General features: G+C 41.7%; 3 protein-coding genes across 7 annotated transcripts in view; 2 read left to right on the top strand and 1 right to left on the bottom strand.

Annotated features, from left to right (window-relative positions):
- sgip1b (SH3GL interacting endocytic adaptor 1b) overlaps positions 1-13,731 on the top strand; it is a 49,184-nt gene extending 35,453 nt beyond the window's left edge. For 3 of the 5 annotated variants that reach the window (XM_058066662.1, XM_058066663.1, XM_058066661.1), the window contains 17 exons: positions 1,161-1,336; positions 1,841-1,852; positions 2,273-2,297; positions 2,507-2,570; positions 3,326-3,399; positions 3,470-3,544; positions 3,620-3,685; positions 3,755-4,519; positions 5,476-5,597; positions 5,920-6,244; positions 7,413-7,524; positions 7,662-7,817; positions 8,672-8,804; positions 9,255-9,457; positions 10,866-10,930; positions 11,033-11,197; positions 11,284-13,731. In XM_058066662.1, coding sequence (XP_057922645.1) covers positions 1,161-1,336; positions 1,841-1,852; positions 2,273-2,297; positions 2,507-2,570; positions 3,326-3,399; positions 3,470-3,544; positions 3,620-3,685; positions 3,755-4,519; positions 5,476-5,597; positions 5,920-6,244; positions 7,413-7,524; positions 7,662-7,817; positions 8,672-8,804; positions 9,255-9,457; positions 10,866-10,930; positions 11,033-11,197; positions 11,284-11,306 — 2,561 coding nt within the window. In that variant the 3' untranslated portion in view covers positions 11,307-13,731. The remainder of the gene's footprint in view (positions 1-1,160; positions 1,337-1,840; positions 1,853-2,272; positions 2,298-2,506; positions 2,571-3,325; positions 3,400-3,469; positions 3,545-3,619; positions 3,686-3,754; positions 4,520-5,475; positions 5,598-5,919; positions 6,245-7,412; positions 7,525-7,661; positions 7,818-8,671; positions 8,805-9,254; positions 9,458-10,865; positions 10,931-11,032; positions 11,198-11,283) is intronic. The other 2 variants (XM_058066664.1, XM_058066665.1) reach the window with 2 other exon arrangements.
- Positions 13,732-13,790: 59 nt separating this feature from the next.
- dynlt5 (dynein light chain Tctex-type family member 5) lies at positions 13,791-16,987 on the top strand. The gene is made up of 4 exons (XM_058066667.1): positions 13,791-14,373; positions 14,483-14,568; positions 15,609-15,733; positions 15,808-16,987. Exons 1-4 carry the CDS (start codon positions 14,261-14,263, stop codon positions 16,009-16,011), a joined length of 528 nt encoding a protein of 175 aa, XP_057922650.1. The 5' UTR covers positions 13,791-14,260; the 3' UTR covers positions 16,012-16,987.
- On the bottom strand, positions 16,124-16,498 carry LOC131126602 (relaxin-3-like). The gene is made up of 2 exons (XM_058069311.1): positions 16,330-16,498; positions 16,124-16,263 (listed from the first exon to the last, which is right to left on the bottom strand). The coding sequence occupies exons 1-2, from the start codon at positions 16,496-16,498 to the stop codon at positions 16,124-16,126; spliced, it is 309 nt and encodes a 102-aa protein (XP_057925294.1).
- Positions 16,988-17,217: the final 230 nt, after the last annotated feature.

Genomic DNA, 17,217 nt, shown 5'->3' with positions numbered 1-17,217 from the left:
TCATGATCACAAGTGAGGGTAGGAAAGCACTTGGACCAGAAAATTGAGAGCTTTGCCTTCCAGCTTAGCTGTCTTTTACCAAGACGGTCCGGTACAGCAACCGCATTACTGGCTTGATCCGCCTGTCTATGTCAGTCATCTGTGAACAAGACTTCGAGATGTTGGAACCTCAGATTTGGAAGCACTGAGTCCCAGAAGTCGAGACTCAGTGACTGACCGATATGGCCACCGGGACTGCTGTACCTTGAAATTCATTCATGCTGGAGCCTATCCCAGCTGTCCTCAGGTGAGAGGCGGGGTACACCCTGGACTGGTCGCCAGCCAATCACAGGGCACATATAGACAAACAACCATTCACACTCACATTCATACCTATGGACAATTTGGAGTCGCCAATTAACCTAGCATGTTTTTGGAATGTGGGAGGAAACCGGAATACCCGGAGAAACCCATGCATGTACGGGCAAGAACATGCAAACTCCACACAGAGATGGCCGGGGGTGGAATTTAACTTGGGTCTCCTAGCAGTGAAGCCTGTGTACTGACCACTTGTCCACCACGCAGCCTACCTTGAAATTCTCTCCATAAAATATGACTTTTCTTTTTGTATCATATTACATATTACTTATTACATATTACATATTACATATTAGAAAAAAATATCCACCCTCGGCCATCTCTGTGTGGAATTTGCATGTTCTCCTCGTGCATGCGTGGGTTTTCTCCGGGTACTCCGGTTTCCTCCCACATTCCAAAAACATGCTAGGTTAATTGGCGACTCCAAAGTGTCCATAGGTATGAATGTGAGTGTGAATGGTTGTTTGTCTATATGTGCTCTGTGATTGGCTGGCCACCAGTCCAGGGTGTACCCTCTCGCCTGAAGACAGCTGGGATAGGCTCCAGCACCCCCCGCGACCCTCGTAAGGATAAGCGGTAGAAATGAATTAATACAAAATAGACACAAAATAGCTACATTTGGAACACTGTAAACCGAAAAAATATTTGTAGTCAATGACTGTTTGGTCGACACCCAATTCTGAGTCATTTTAGTCCTACTGACTCCTATTCCACTTAAGCCTAAGTCCTGGCGAGGCCTTATGTGTTTTGTCACAAAAAGTTCCGATTTACCCTGTGGTACTTTGTCCTTGACAAACGTTCACCGGCTTCCAAAGGAAAGCACTTTTTCTCCTCCAGCGATTCAGAGGACGATGAAGAAAGCAAGAAAAAGTTCAAAATTAAGATCAAGCCCCTGGTAGCGGAAAGCGCTAAGTGTGTCCCTCCATCTGTGGATGAGCTAAAAGCCTCAGTGGGAGGCTTGTCGCTTTCTCCGTCTCTGGTGAGTGGAGCTCTGAAGAACTCTCTGCAACATTTTAATGAAGGACACTTTTTGTTTGTCTCACTCTTTTTTTTTTTTGCATTCATTATTTTTTTTCTCCCTGATTTCCTGTCATCTTGTAGAGGAGAAGTCCGGTAAGCCTTTCAAAAAAATGTCCGAGAAAAAAGGAATTGCATGTCCTTTTGTACATGACACAATTGTCCACTTTAGCTGCACCCTATTTTGCATGATTGTGTCTTTACTTGTGACAGTCAAAGCATGTGTGTTACATAATGCACTCAAACATAACACACGAGGCTCCAAGTTGCCTGAGTTGGGTTTCACCGGAGCATCATGTTTGACCTCCAAAACTCGTGTGTGTTATGGCTCATGTTGCATTATAAAGGCTTTGCAGTAAAAGTAAAAGAGGTGCAGTATGTGCAGTTTTAGTTGACGTCCATTTGACTGATTTGTCACTCACTCTCTGACCCAGGTCTGTTCTCTCTTCCTTTTTGCTGGTCTCAGAGACGCAGCCCGGTGAGTTTGTGGCATCATCTGCTGACCCTTTTCACTGCAGACGCCCTGAAACTTGTCATCTCCTCTGCAGTGCACAGTGTAACAAGACAGCTAGCTTTTTAGCCACACTCATACACTTATAAGTGAAACATGATGACAAATGGATGCGGCGTTAAAGGGGAAGTATGTTCGATAAAGTGAACTGTTAGTAGTAATACTATTAGTAGTATTACTAGTATTGCGACTTGCTCAAGAAAATATTTATACCTGAGAAAGAAAGAGGAAAATTGCACAAGAAATGAACTTTGGTCTGTTTGACACCCTTGCATATTAGTAGTTTGGTTTTATCAATACTATAATGAATAAAACTGCATTGCACAATTTAATTACATAACAAAATGAATTTCAATGAATATATTTTTTGTTGTGATTGTTTTGCAGGGACAGATAAAAAGGAACCTGTCATGTAAGTGCATCTTTTTGGATGTTATAACCAAGGCAGTGTGGCGGGGAAGTGCATGTTGCCAGGTTGACCATGGGTACTGGGTTTCTCCCCACTGTATAAATAGGTATGAATGTGAGTGTAAATGCTGTGTCCCTGGGATAGGCTCCACATGTTTGTAGAAAATTAATGGATTTTACAGCTCTTCATCTGCTGGTTTATGTTTCTCCTAGGTGAAGAAATTGCTCGACCCAGACGCTCGACCCCCACGCCAAGTCCTGCCCCCGAGACACCGAGGTCTGTGATTACTGTTATACTTAACATGGGTTTGCTCCACGCAAACTACAGCCTATGGGCCATGTACGGCCTTGTTTCCAAATTATTTTTGTTAAACATCAAACCCCACCTCACGCCTAAAGTCAGCTGGGATAGGCCCCAGCATACCCGGGCAAATTGCACAAAGTCATTATTTATAACAGTATAACAACATAATAGTATGATTCACAGTGTCAACTTAGAACATTAAACTCATCATACAGCAACTTAACACTCAATAGGTATACCAGACAATATACAAACATGTACCAATATGAGCTCTACATGAAAAAAAAACATCTCTCTAAAGTTTTTCCATAATGCATTACATTTGAGCAAGGCATTCATTGGGGCGCTGCCATGACATCAGCCTTCCTCTGGGCTCGATTCTTCTGGTACCCTCTAGTGGACAGAGGCAGCATTGTTTCACCATCCAGCTGTATTCTATGCTGTTTGTCTTCCATTGAAATGCTTTTCTCAAATGAATATTCATTCAACATTCAGTTTATTAATAGTGAATCCGAATTCACTTATTGCAGTTGGATCTGGAACCAATTAACAGTGATTAAATTAATGTTAAAAATATACAGTGTGTATATAATGCTCCACCCAATGTGGCCTGCACAACAAAGTTGAGTCTGATCTACACTGTTCCAACAGGCTGTACTTTGCCTTGCACGACAACAAACTAACCGGCCTTTCAGACTGAATGAAATATTATTTGACTCTTTTTGCAGTGACAGACTACCACATATCATCCCTGCCTTCTTTGGCCTGCCTTCAGAGACCCAGTATATACCCAGATATGATGGTATGGAAACATGGATGTACCCTAGGCTTGGCGAAGAGGTGACATTGTTGCTTTATTCGTTCAACTGTAGTGGTTCCTGCTGATATCTGGGGAGGATCCAGACCAAGGTCAGAATCGCCTTTGAGCAGAAGTTTTCCAACAGGAGGTGAGCTTACATAATATTGGAGTCACGTGACAATAAATATGAAGAAATGGTGACGCCTGTTTTGAATTCCTTCAGCTCCTCCTCCGCTCCCTCCTAAAAACGTTCTATCACGGAGTCAAGGCTATCCCTCGCAGTCTATTGGTAAATAGCAATGAAAGTGTGCATTGACTCTGAGTGCTATGATATAAATTCCCTGTCATGTTTTTGCAGGTGATTTACCCAATGGAAGGGCAACTCGCAATTCTGCCCCCATCTACCTAAACGTCCTGTCCCCCTCCTCCTACCGAGGCTCCCCAGCTCCTGACCTCGATGATGTATTCGGCCCTGTCGGCAGCCCACACGCCAGTAGCGAGGACGCCATGTCCAGCAGATGGGTTACTTTCACTAATGACAGACCCCCACCACCTGATGAGCCTGCTCCGCCCCCTCCGCCGGATTCCCCTGCCCCAGACACGCCCTCGTCCACACCCTCCACACCCTGCCTCTCACCTGGACCACCTCCCAATGAGCCCCCGCCTTCACCTCCGGTGTTCTCTCCCGGGTCTCCTCCACCTTTCACCCCACTGGACTCACCCCCCTCCATCATGCTCGGACCTCCTCCACCGGACGAACCAGCCCCTCCCCTGCCACCTGACTTCTCCCCCTCAAGTTCACCAGCAGTCTGCCTTGATGAGGATTCGATTGATGCGGAGGTGCTTCAGTTTGCACATTACTCCTCGTCCCCAGCTCCTATCAGCCCTGTGCCTCCTCTGCCTGCGGAGCGGAGGTCCCCACGAGCGGGTGGTATATCTCCCTTGGCTTTGGGAGTGGTGGGGGGAAAGAAAACTCCGGAAGGTGTGCATCTGAGAGATGACGTCGCAGACTTCACAGGTTCCCCTCGGGAGCTGACACCGAGCTTCCGTGGAACGCCACCTCCTCTTCCCCCAACCACATACAGATCTATTATGTCTTCCCCCGGGCCTTACTCAGGCAGTTGTGAGTATTCATCTCTTCAATCACATATTTACAAAACTGCTCTAGGCAGACAATGCTTATCTCAGTCACGTGAAATTATTATATAGTATTTTTATATTGGCGGCACGGCGGTCTAGTATTTAGCGCGCAGACCTCACAGCTAGGAGACCAGGGTTCAATTCCACCCTCGGCCATCTCTGTGTGGAGTTTGCATGTTCTCCCCGTGCATGCGTGGGTTTTCTCCGGGTACTCCGGTTTCCTCCCACATTCCAAAAACATGCTAGGTTAATTAGTGACTCCAAATTGTCCATAGGTATGAATGTGAGTGTGAATGGTTGTTTGTCTATATGTGCGCTGTGATTGGCTGGCGACCAGTCCAGGGTGTACCCCGCCTCACACCCAAAGACAGCTGGGATAGGCTCCAGCGGTAGAAAATGAATGAATGAATGAATGAGTATTTTTATATTATTATTATTATATAGTATTTTTATACTAAATTGTATTCAAGTTACAAGCAAACATATTCACATGCATGTTAATATTTTATGAGGAATAATCGCATCCTATTGGTCACCTGCTACTGAAATTAGTATTATGTTATGTATATTTCAGGGGTGTCCAAAGTGTGGCTGTTTTTTTTATTGGCCTGCAACACATTGTAAAAATAAAATTACACCAAAAATAAAAAAGCTGTAACGTTGATGCTAATAATTAATAATAAGGCAATAATTATTTTTTTTTAGTATGCCCCTCAGTGGAATCGGTGATGATTACTGCCATCTAGTGGTGTGATTGAATAATGCTTCAGGTCTTGAGAAAATATCACAGCTCCAATGATAAACTGATTTTAAACTGATATTATAAAATTTTTAAAATCTTGTGATTTAGTCAGCATTGTTGTTCACCAAACAGGAAATGTCATGAGATTTGTCCTGCTGTGATAGAAAGCTAACCTGGTATGCTGGAATGTGTCTCAGGCCCGTCTTCTCCAGCCCGATCTGCCACGCCACAGTCTCGGGGGAGTCCAGTTCCTCCTCCTCCTCCCCCACGGCCTTCCTCGAGGCCAAAGTTGCCCCCAGGAAAACCCATCGCAGACCTGGTAGGCGGTACTATATATACAGTTCAAACTATAGGTAATGATCGATGAACAGATGGAATCATCATGACTTTCTGAGACATTTGCAGGGCTATGAATGCTGAATCGTAAATATGCAAAGATCTACTGTGTAAATATAATAAAATAGCAAATGCACTAAGCTAACTTGTACATGCTGCACAGTTGATTATAATAAAAAGTAATAGCGCTGACTATAATATAACATAATGGTACTCACCAGTGAAGTAAACACCAGTGATCCAGTATTACAGATGAGGGGACCATTTTATGTGTAATGTGATCAAACTGTGTTTTCTGCATGCAGACTCGACCCTTCAGTCCACCAGTGTCGGGTAGCCCTCCACCCTTTGCTCCACTGGCTCGGGCTGAGAGCTCCTCCTCCATCTCCTCCATAACCTCCCAGAGTGCAGCATCCACACCTACCTTAGGGAGGGATCTCAACCTATCCAGCACAGGTACACATTCGTGTGTTTGTGGTCCCGTCTTCATGTCATCATCATCATCATGCTCTTACCTCACTGTCATGTGCCTCTACATGATTCTCTCCTGGTCCTGTTCTTCTGCTCACTCAGAGGCATCACAGCCTCTGGTGTGGTTTGACCATGGCAGGTTTTATTTAGCTTTGGAGGGTGAGTTGAGTGAAACTGTTTCTGTCGTGCTGCACAACCGTGCATGAGCTGAGAGCACCTCAATCTGAGCTTTCACCAAGTGGTACAGTTGGTTTTGCATTGCATCATAAACTTAACAAAGCTAGATTGTTGAAAACAATTCAAAACAAGATTCACTAAATTGGCTGCTGACATAATCTGTATAGTAATCTATAGTATTTCATCTTTTTTTTTATGTCGAAAAACAGTGCAGATAGTACTGAACTGACCTGTACTCCCTGGTGGAAAAGGGCTGCATGCTTCTGTTAACTAATCAACGGCATTGTCTTTCCATGTCAGCCCATGTCCCTGCTCTTTCACACACACTTCTTTATTCTTTTTTGTTCTTTATTTTGGCATAGTCTGACTGATTGTGTCTTAAAACCCTGCAGTTCTAACCTATTGCTGAGTAGCTCATCTAATATACTGGTTCTCAATTGGTTTGACTGCGGGACCCACCATCACCCTTAACAGACCAACCCAAATTTGGTTTGGCAGATTTTTTAACGTAAACTTCTCAAATATCGTATTTATTCATTAAATTATATTTATTTATAAATTCCGGTGTATAAGCCATTACTTTCCATGGCCAATTTATAGCTGAATTCTATCTTCATGACATCACATACTACCAGGACTAAATTCATCACATAGCAACTTAATAATCAAAAGGTGTATATATCAACATGCAAACAAGTTCCAATATGACTTAAAAATAAAAAAAACCCAACATTATTTTAAAGTTTTCCCATAACACATTCACTGAGGTGCTGCAATGACGTCAGCTTCCCTTTTTTTCTTGGGCTCTGGGTCATCTGGTTCCCTCTGATGGACAGAAGAAGCATTGCAGCACCATTTTCTATGCTTTCTAGGCTCTCCTCCAGTGAAATGGTTTTCTCAAACAAAATGCATTGTGGGAAGACTTTAAAATGTCCACAATTGATGTCCTTCCCCTCCCGCTCAGGCTTGACCAAGTCGCCCATAAATATGCACTGTTGCAGTGTGTGGTGCATTCACGGACATCGGGTCATTACGTAATTTATTTGTAGACCCTGTTTCCCGAATAAAAACGGCTCCACGATCCACCAGTTGAGAATCACTGATCTAATAGACTTGTAGATGTTTATTTGTGTGTGTGTGTCTTGTTTAGGCTGTTCAAGAGGACCCAGCCCACTTACAATGGGACCCCAAGACACTCTGCCAGTGGCAGCCGCCTTCACGGAAACTATCAATGCTTATTTCAAAGGCGCGGACCCCAGCAAGTAGGTCCATATTTCGTTCATCTGAGAGTATGACATGAATGACTTTTATTGTTTGTTGAAGAACTTTCATCTTTGATCCAAAAGGTTTCTAAAATGTTTCTGGGAGTGAATGATCTCTTTATCTCCTGCTCTTCCAGGTGTGTGGTAAAGATCACAGGGGAAATGGTGCTCTCCTTCCCTGCCGGCATCACCAGGCACTTTGCCAACCACCCAAGTCAACCTGTCCTCATCTTTAGCATAAGTAATTATACCCGACTGGAACAGGTCCTCCCCAATCCACAGCTGTTGTGCTGGTAGGTTTATGCCAAAACATACAGTGGTGTGAAAAAGTGTTGGGACACTTCCTGATTCCTTATTTTTTTGGAACACTTAAATGTTTTGGATCATCAAACTAATTTAAGCATCCATCAGTGACATTGTTTATTATTAAGGGGGGAAAAAGTGTGAAAAAGTGATTGCCCCCTAAACCTAATAACTGGTTGGGCCATCACACTACCACCACCATATTTTACTGTCATTATGATGTTGTTTTTCTGAAATGTGGCATTACTTTTAGGCCAAAGAGTTAAATTTTCGCCATGTCAGACCACAGAGTATTTTCCCAAAAGACTTAGTGATCATTAAGATGTTTTCTGGCAAAATTGAGACAAGCCTTAATGTTCTTTTTTTCATCTTGGAACTTGCCATGCAGGCCATTTGGATTTTGTTGTGGGGTCTTTTGTGAGTTCTTGGGTTCATTTTGGTTGTTCAACCACTCCTGGGAAGGTTCATTACCTGTTTACCATGTTTTCATCATTTGTGGATAATGGCTCTCACTGTGGTTTGCTGGAGTCCCAAAGCTTTAGAAATGGCTTTATAACCCTTTACAGACTGATAATTGTCAATTAGTCTTAGTTATGTTTTAATAGTAGGGCAATCACTTTTTCACACACTATGTAGCTTAGATTTTTTTCCCTTAATAATAAAAAGTTTAATAAAAAGGCTGTATTTTGTATTCAATTGTGTTGTGGTTGACTAATATCTACATATATTTGATGATCTGAAACATTTAAGAAACACTTTTTTCACAACACTGCAAAACAACACACTCTGACAACATGTAAGAGATTGTCTGCATTCTCTTCATTCATTCTCCTCATCCTTTCAGTGATTCCCCAACCGACAGTGTAGACAGTAAGGAGTTTTGGGTGAACATGCCCAACTTGATGAGCCATCTCAAGAAAGTGGCTGAACAGAAGCCCCAGGCAACATACTACAATGTGGATATGATCAAATATCAGGTATGTGTGCAACATCCATCACGTCGTTTGAGCCACGCTGATCAAAAGTTTAAGACCATCGCTCTAAAAATTACAAAAAAAACTCTCCAGAAAAAAAATCTACAGGAGGACTCAGTAATGAGTAGCCGTTTGACGACCCTGCACCACCTAAAGCTTCAGTGTTCCACTGAAGGAAAAAGTACCTGAGATCATGATGGACCCTCCTCCATATTTAGTTATTTTCATTTCCACCTACTCCTCATTGGCATCATAGGGATATGCTGGAGCCTATCCCAGCTAAGTTATGTAAACAAACCAATGACATCTGAGCTTTATGTTAGAGGTGACAAATCATAGTGTAATATCTGATAATGTATCTTATTACAATATACCAAACGCTGTGGGCTGAAAATGGCTGCACGTTGAACACATCCATCTAATCCATGTCATCCTTGATCCTACATGTCTCAGGTGTCGGCGGACGGCATCCAGTCCACTCCTCTCAATCTGGCTGTGAGTTGGCGCGGTGACGCCGACAACACGGACCTTCGAATAGACTACAAATACAACACAGAGGCCATGGCAACCCCTGTGCCGCTACACAACGTCCACTTCCTGGTTCCTGTTGATGGAGGCTTAGCTAAACTCCAAGCGATGGTCCCACCTGCCACCTGGTGAATGGTCTTTACATTCTGAATCTCAGGTTCCTTCGGCGCAAACAGGGTTCTCAAAGTGTTTTGGCGGGTTATGAACGAGTTACGAGAACAAGGATAAGCTCTTCTCTCTTATACTTGCAACCGACACGTGCTGTATCTAGTTCTCCAGCAAGTGAAAAAAAACATGGAATGTCTCAAACTGAGGACCCCCTGTAACAGATTAAATGAGAAACAATGATGGGAACAATTCCATATCATAATAATCCTTTGTTTATTATGTTTAATGGGTTCCAGACCCATAATAAGTAACATTCCTGATGTATAAATCAAGGATTTTCATAGTTAGAGCATAGAAAACCTGTTTTTGACCTTCAAAATATATTTATGTAACATTATTAGAGCCCTCTGGACATGAAATAACACCCCTATAGTCACCTTTACACTCATATCACCCAATATAGAAGACATAATATGAGAAAATAAGACATAATATAGACTCGATACATGTTAGCATTGTGAAAGTTCCTTGTTATTTTTTTACTTCCTTCTTCCTGTAGCGCCTCGCTCCCTCCACTCAGTCACTCTTGTCGTGTCCCTGGGCAAGACATCTAACCGCCAGTGCTACCCACATTAGTGTATGAATATGAATAATTGTTTACCGATGTTCCCTGTGCATGCGTGGGTTTTTCTCCGGGTACTCCGGTTTCCTCCCACATTCCAAAAACATGCTAGGTTAATTGGCGACTCCAAATTGTCCATAGGTATGAATGTGAGTGTGAATGGTTGTTTGTCAATATGTGCCCTGTGATTGGCTGGCGACCAGTCCTGGGTGTACCCCGCCTCTCGCCCGAAGACAGCTGGGATAGGCTCCAGCATGAATGAATTTCAAGGTACAGCAGTACCAAATTTCGCTATTTTGTGTCTATTTTGTATTAATATCGTACAAAAAGAAAAGTAAAATTTTATGGACAGAATTTCAAGGTAGGCTGCATGGCTGACGAGTGGTTAGCACGCAGGCCTCACAGCTAAGAGACCCGATTTCAATTCCTTCCTCTGCCATCTCTGTGTGGAGTTTGCATGTTCTTGCCGGTGCATGCATGGGTTTTCTCCGGGTACTCCGGTTTCCTCCCACATTCCAAAAACATGCTAGGTTAATTGGCGACTCCAAATTGTCCATAGGTATGAATATGAGTGTGAATGGTTGTTTGTCTATATGTGCCCTGTGATTGGCTGGTGACCAGTCCAGGGTGTACCCCCTTGCGACTCTCGTGAGGATAAGCGGTAGAAAATGAATGAATGAATGAATGTTTACCGATGCTAATAACAAGGGATTAGCGAATGCAAGATATATTATATATATTATTATATTAGCACCTAATTTAGTGTGTACGCATTTTCAGTACATGTGTGATTATTTCTTTCAAAGGAATCCAGAGCAGCAAACGATACAGTGGAAGATCCCCAGCCTTTCTAATAGGTCTGAAAACGGAGGCAAGTATTCCTTCATTCCTTCATTAATTCCGTCAGTGTACATTCTGTTCTTGTCGTTTTATAACAGCACCATGCTGATGTTTGTGTATTTATGTCCTGTAGGAGTTGGGGCTCTCCTTGGACGGTTCCAAACGACAGAAGGTCCGAGTAAAGCCTCCCAGCTGGCGGTTCACTTCACCAGCGAGGGGAGCACACTGTCCGGCTGTGACATCCAGCTGCTTGGGACTGGATACCGGCTATCCCTGATCAAGAAGAGGTTCGCGGCAGGTCAGTTTGAACACCCATGACCACAAAGTAGCTTTATTTCATATCAGTTTGGGTCATTCTTATCTAAAAACACTTTTACCCCACAGGGAAATATTTGGCAGATAATTAGTGGACCTGCCTGTGCATGGAAACAAGAGTATCTGTGGCTTTTGACTGTGAAGACAATGAATCCTCCCTCTTTAGTGTATTTTAACAACATAATCAGTAGAATAACTACTGCTGAGTTTATGCAATTTGATAACAACATTTAGTTTATACACTTGAAATCCTAAACTTTGAACTTAAAGGTGGATTCAATACAGTGCTGCATTCAAACTCCTTCCGATGACTTTGGACTTAGTTGTCATTGTAAATTTACTGTAAAAGACGATAGATTATATATTATGAGCGCAATCTTATGGTGGAAGATGTACAAAAATGTGTATAATAGAGTTACTTCCCCAAATGATAGGTCATAAATTCTTGTTTTTACTGCCATTTGGAATGATTTTGTCTTTGTCATTGTCTAAGCAAGGGACTTTTTTTAATGCTACATTGTGTCGGGATAAATGTTTTTGCAGCACAAATGTTATTTTTTAATACTTCTCTGAAACCCTTCAATTGGATTGATGTATGACAGGGATGTTACTATTGTGTGCTAAAACTACAATTCATGAGAACATATTATGTTTCTTTACAGAGACAGAATATACCTGCAAACAAATAACAATAATACAATAATTTTTACAATTTTATTGTTATTGTATTGACTAATCTACAGTGGTGTGAAACTTCGGAATTTTTAAATTTTTTCGACATACTTAAATGTTTCACATCATCAAACATATTCAAATATTAGTCAAAGGCAACACAACAGCAGTTTGGAAATGAAACTTATTATTAAGGGAGAGAAAAAAAAACAAATGTACATGGCCTTGTGTGAAAACGTGATTGCCCACTCTGTTAAAACATAACTGAAATTAAATCAGATCAAAAAGCAATTTCTAAAGTTTTGGGACTCCAGCAAACTATAGTGAGAGCCATTATCCACAAAATGCCAAAACAAGGAACAGTGGTTAACCTTCCCAGGAGTGGCCGACGAGCGACAACTCATCCAAGGGGTCACAAAAGACCCCACATCTACATCCAAAAAACGGTTGGGTAAAAACTGTAAAAAAAAAAAAAAAACTCGGCAAAAATGATACCTAAGACCATTGGTAAAATACAATAAAAAGTTGAACTTTTTGGAAGGTGTGTGTCCCATTATATCTGGCTTAAAGTGACGCTGCATTTCTGAAAAAGAACATCATAACAACAGTAAAATATGGTGGTGGTAGTGTGATGGTTTGGGGCTGTTTTGCTGCTTCAGGACCGGGAAGTTTTATTTTAAAACCACCTTTTGAGTTCAACTGTGTTGTCACTGACTAATATTTAAATTAGTTTGATGATCTAGAATATTTAAGTGTGACAAATATGCCAAAAACAAGAAATCAGGTTAGTATCTGCCATATTTGGAAAAAAAATGCAGTGCTAATCACTCATTTTAAAGTGATTGTCAGTAATTCAGCTGCAATACCACTGTGTGCAATACCCTAAAACGACACTTCATATTACCCATAAGGTTGTGTGTGATTTTATTCTTTTCCTCTCTGTGGATGTTGTCTAAATGAGCCTTAAAATCAACACGGGCGTGAGTGCCATATGCTGGAGATATTCATTTTTGAATGAATTTGGGGAGCTGGAGTTTCATGCTGCTTGATAACTTGGCTGGCGGACATCATTAAGTGATGAAATGCGCATAAGAAGACATGCTGTTTCATTTTCTTTCATGTCCACTGTTTATGTTTTATGTATGTTTATTTTCTAATAGCAATATATAAAGATTTAAGTGTAAAAAGTGTAGTTAAGAGCTACGTTTAAAAATAATTCTCTTCCTCTCATATGGATATGTGTTTGTGGTTGTTTATTGGTGTCATAAGGCATAGGTTGCAACACCATTTTTCATCATGCATTGTTTCCCCATGTGGGTTTTGTGTACGACAACAACAACAAAAAATAAGTGTTACTGTTGATGAATAACTCCAGTGCCGCATGAAATCTGCAGTCGCCCTTCACCGGTTGTTTCAGTGTAATGCAAACTTCTCCATGTCAGTAAGATACAGCGTGTGATATTGTATAATCATGCAATGACGTCATCACAACCCCACACCCTGGTTCCATATGAAGAAATGTATTGGGCATGCAGTCATAAATGTTCCCAAACTCTTCTTCCATTGCAATTCTATTGCATTGCTTCATGTAAATCATTCCATGTTTATCAGTTTCTCAGTTAAGGCCTGGGTGTAATAGAGCAATCAATTGTTTCTGTATATTCTTTGCCTTATTTTTGAGAATACTGACTGTGACTTTTTTTTTACATTGCTGTATTTCTTTAACACACAGAATATGCAAACGTTTAATGTACATTTCCCATCCAAAGATTTGGAGAGTAAATATAAGGAAGAAGTCCGTTCAATGTAATACCTGTTTTACTTGGTAATAAAGAGGTTGCAATACCTTGCTGTTGCGTCAGTGTAATCAAATAAATCCTTTTTATAGCAATGGTAATTCTTTCACACACCGGTAGAAGCCGTCCGTGGTCATTTTGTTACGAATGTGTACATTTTCGCTGCACTGCGTCACGAAACATTACGGTAATGACGTAATCAAGCCGCGCCTACTTCATCCACTAATGCTAACATATAAACGCATATGCTTAAATATGGTTTTGTCAGTGTCGTCGCATCATAAATGAAATTGTGTTGTATAGAAAATAAAATAGAAGCGTAACTGTTTACACTACTATATTTATTTTTTTAGAAACAGGCTAAATAAACGTGACTTCCGGTTGGGAAGCTAGGAAACCCCGTCCACTGGGTTATAGTCGTCATGACAACAGCAAACTCCAGACGGTTGCTAGTTTATTTTACATTAAAACGCTACTAATAGTTTGACTGAACCAGTGGAAGGACGTGAGACATTTTTATAGAGTTATTTTTGTTTGTGCGAGATTTTAACGCATTGCTGCGAGGAGAAGAAGTTGCCATGTCTGATGTGCTTAAAGAGAAATCTGTCAGAAGAGAAAAGAAGACCAGCAAGGCGCCCTCAGAGGGAAGCCACGGAATCAAAGTCAAAGACATAGCTGGCAAGACCAAGGAGTGAGTGGACCTATTTACTGTACTTCTTTATGTGTCCAATTAAGACTGTGATTATTTTCATACTTTCACTGATCCTCTAACAGCACCATCACTTCTTTGTGTCCTCTAGCTCTTTAAGCAATGTGTCCTGCATAGATGACCACCATGATGAAAACACCCGGATGGTTGTAACAGTGGAGAACACCTACCAACTAGGTGAGTTCACACACCATCACCCCTTTGTGTCATAGCATCATCTCTGCTTATGGCTTCAAATAACGCAGATTTGAATGTAGTTCTAGTTAGAACTTCGACCATTTCGATCTTCAAATTTTTGTAACATTATTAGAGCCCTCTGGACATGAAATTACACCCCTATAGTCACCTTTACACTCATATCACCCAATATAGAAGTCCTAATATGAGAAAATAAGACATAATATAGACTCGACACATGTTAGCATTGTGAAAGTTCCTTGTTATTTTTTTACTTCCTGTTCTATACAGCGCTTCCTGCAGTGGATCAGGAGTTAAACTCACTCCCTCCACTCAGTCACTGGTGTCGTGTCAAGACATCTAATAATATGAATGATTGCTTACTGATGTTCCCCGTGCATGCGTGGGTTTTCTCCGGGTACTCCGGTTTCCTCCCACATTCCAAAAACATGCTCGGTTAATTGGTGACTCCAAATTGTCCATAGGTATGAATGTGAGTGTGAATGGTTGTTTGTCTATATGTGCCCTGTGGTTGGCTGGCGACCAGTCCAGGGTGTACCCCGCCTCTCGCCCGAAGACAGCTGGGATAGGCTCCAGCACCCCCCGCGACCCTTGTGAGGAAAAGCGGTAGAAAATGAATGAATGAATGAATTTTGGAGCTGATTTCAGTGAAAGCGTCATATTTTATTTTTTTTAATCATACTGTCAGAATCTCAGTTCCTCCTATAGAAGAAAAAAGTTTCACATTTTGAGCTGAACAGCTGAAATAAAGGATCTTTTCAAAGATATTATCATTTATTGACATGCACCTACATATACACAATGAGGGAAATAAGTATTTGACCCCCTGCTGATTCTGTAACAGAGAGAAAAACTTTATTATACCTCCCAAGTTGATATTTATTTTATTGTTTTCCTGAATAAATGTGTATTTATTTGTGTACAATTTAAGTGATTTCATATATATAACATTTCCAAATGTTTCAAATAAGACTTCACTGATGGACGGAGTTGTATTCCTGTTCTCGTCTTGCCCACAGGACCTCACAAACGCTTCCCAGCCCACGCTGCTTTGGAAATCCTGAAGGATGTACTTCCCAATTATCTGCAGGAGGAGAAATACGAAGTGGAATGGTCTCGGCAAATGACGAAAACCATATGTGAGGTAAACAGGAGAAAGACTGTCAGTGGGTTTTCTTCTTGAGGTCACTGCTGACGGATTTGGGTGTCCTCTCTCAGGTGATCCGAGCCCGTGTGAAGGAGCTCATGATCCGCAGGTATAAGCTGGTGGTGATGGTTCACATTGGCCAGCTGGCTGGGCAGAGCATGCAGATCAGCAGCCGTTGTCTGTGGGATGCGTCTTATGACACCTTCGCCTCGTGGTCCTTCAAGAACACCTCTCTGTACAGCGTCGCTACTGTTTATGCTGTTTACTATGAGTGAAGTCAAGATAAAACACATTTTTGTCGACAAAAGTGTTTTATTTTTTTTTTGCTGTAGGGAAAAATTACATCTCATATCTGCAGGTACTTTCCAACATGTACGATGAGGTCCACTAGCAGAGCATGGAGAGGTCTCTCCTCCGACAGCCCATCTGACAGCACGCCGCAATCAGGGCCTGGTCTTGGTCCCGCCAATACCGACCCAACACCGGCACTTGGTCTTGTGTCTTTACCACGTTTGGCTCCCCGCTACCTGCGGAAACAGTCAACCACAAACTTGAGACTCACCTCTTCAACAATGACAGGTCTGAGAACTCACCGTCTCGGAAAGTCTCCTCTTCTTCTGTCAGACGTCGCCACCTGGAACCTCCACACGTGAACACCACCGCCCGCAGCAAGGCCCGACCACACAGCCGCAGTGTGCTCGTGTCATCCAGCACCTGAGCCTGTGTTCCACAGCGCACGCACAGCAGCATCAGCACCGCCATCACAAGAATGGATCTCATTTTTTACTTCCTGTATGTACACATTCTGTTGTTGCTGCCCTGATAAGCCGCTTTTATGGACACGGTCCTCAGGAAGTGGTGATTCATCTTGGATAATTACAGTTTTTTAAAGCAGATGACAATCTTAGCCATTAGAGGGATGGTAACATTTTGGTAAATGTTAATGGGAGAGGATGGCTCATTTATGTCACAAGTGCGGGACTTTTATCACCCCAGGTTTAGCAAAGGGTTCCCTTAATGGAGCACTTGAAGTATTCCTGGCTGTCTACATAGCAACATAGTAGCGTTTGTGGACACTGTCGTAAACATAATCTGTCATTCAGAGAGAAGAATGTGTGCGATTACATTGCACTGACTCATGGAAAAATGTTGATAAACATTGAAAACAACTGATATTATTTTGAACTGCAGATTTTGATTAAAGTGAGCTTATTTCCAATTCAGAATATTTTTAGTCCAGGCCACCCTATAAGGGACCCTAAAGGCATCTTCAGTGTCTGGTGATGTGTTTCAGTGAGGCCATTTTTAGGTCTTAGGTGGCACATCCTAAGAAAAACAACAGCAAAAATTGGGAAAATAAGCATTAATTTGACAAGAATAGAGGCAAAATATGAAGAGAAAAAGGTTAATTAATAAGAAAAATGTAATATTATCATTTTAATAGCAGTAAGCAATAATTAGTAGCAGTAATTAAATACTTT

Source organism: Doryrhamphus excisus, chromosome 3, assembly GCF_030265055.1.
Source record: "Doryrhamphus excisus isolate RoL2022-K1 chromosome 3, RoL_Dexc_1.0, whole genome shotgun sequence".
Taxonomy (NCBI): domain Eukaryota; kingdom Metazoa; phylum Chordata; class Actinopteri; order Syngnathiformes; family Syngnathidae; genus Doryrhamphus; species Doryrhamphus excisus.
This window is presented reverse-complemented; position numbering and strand designations above follow the sequence as displayed.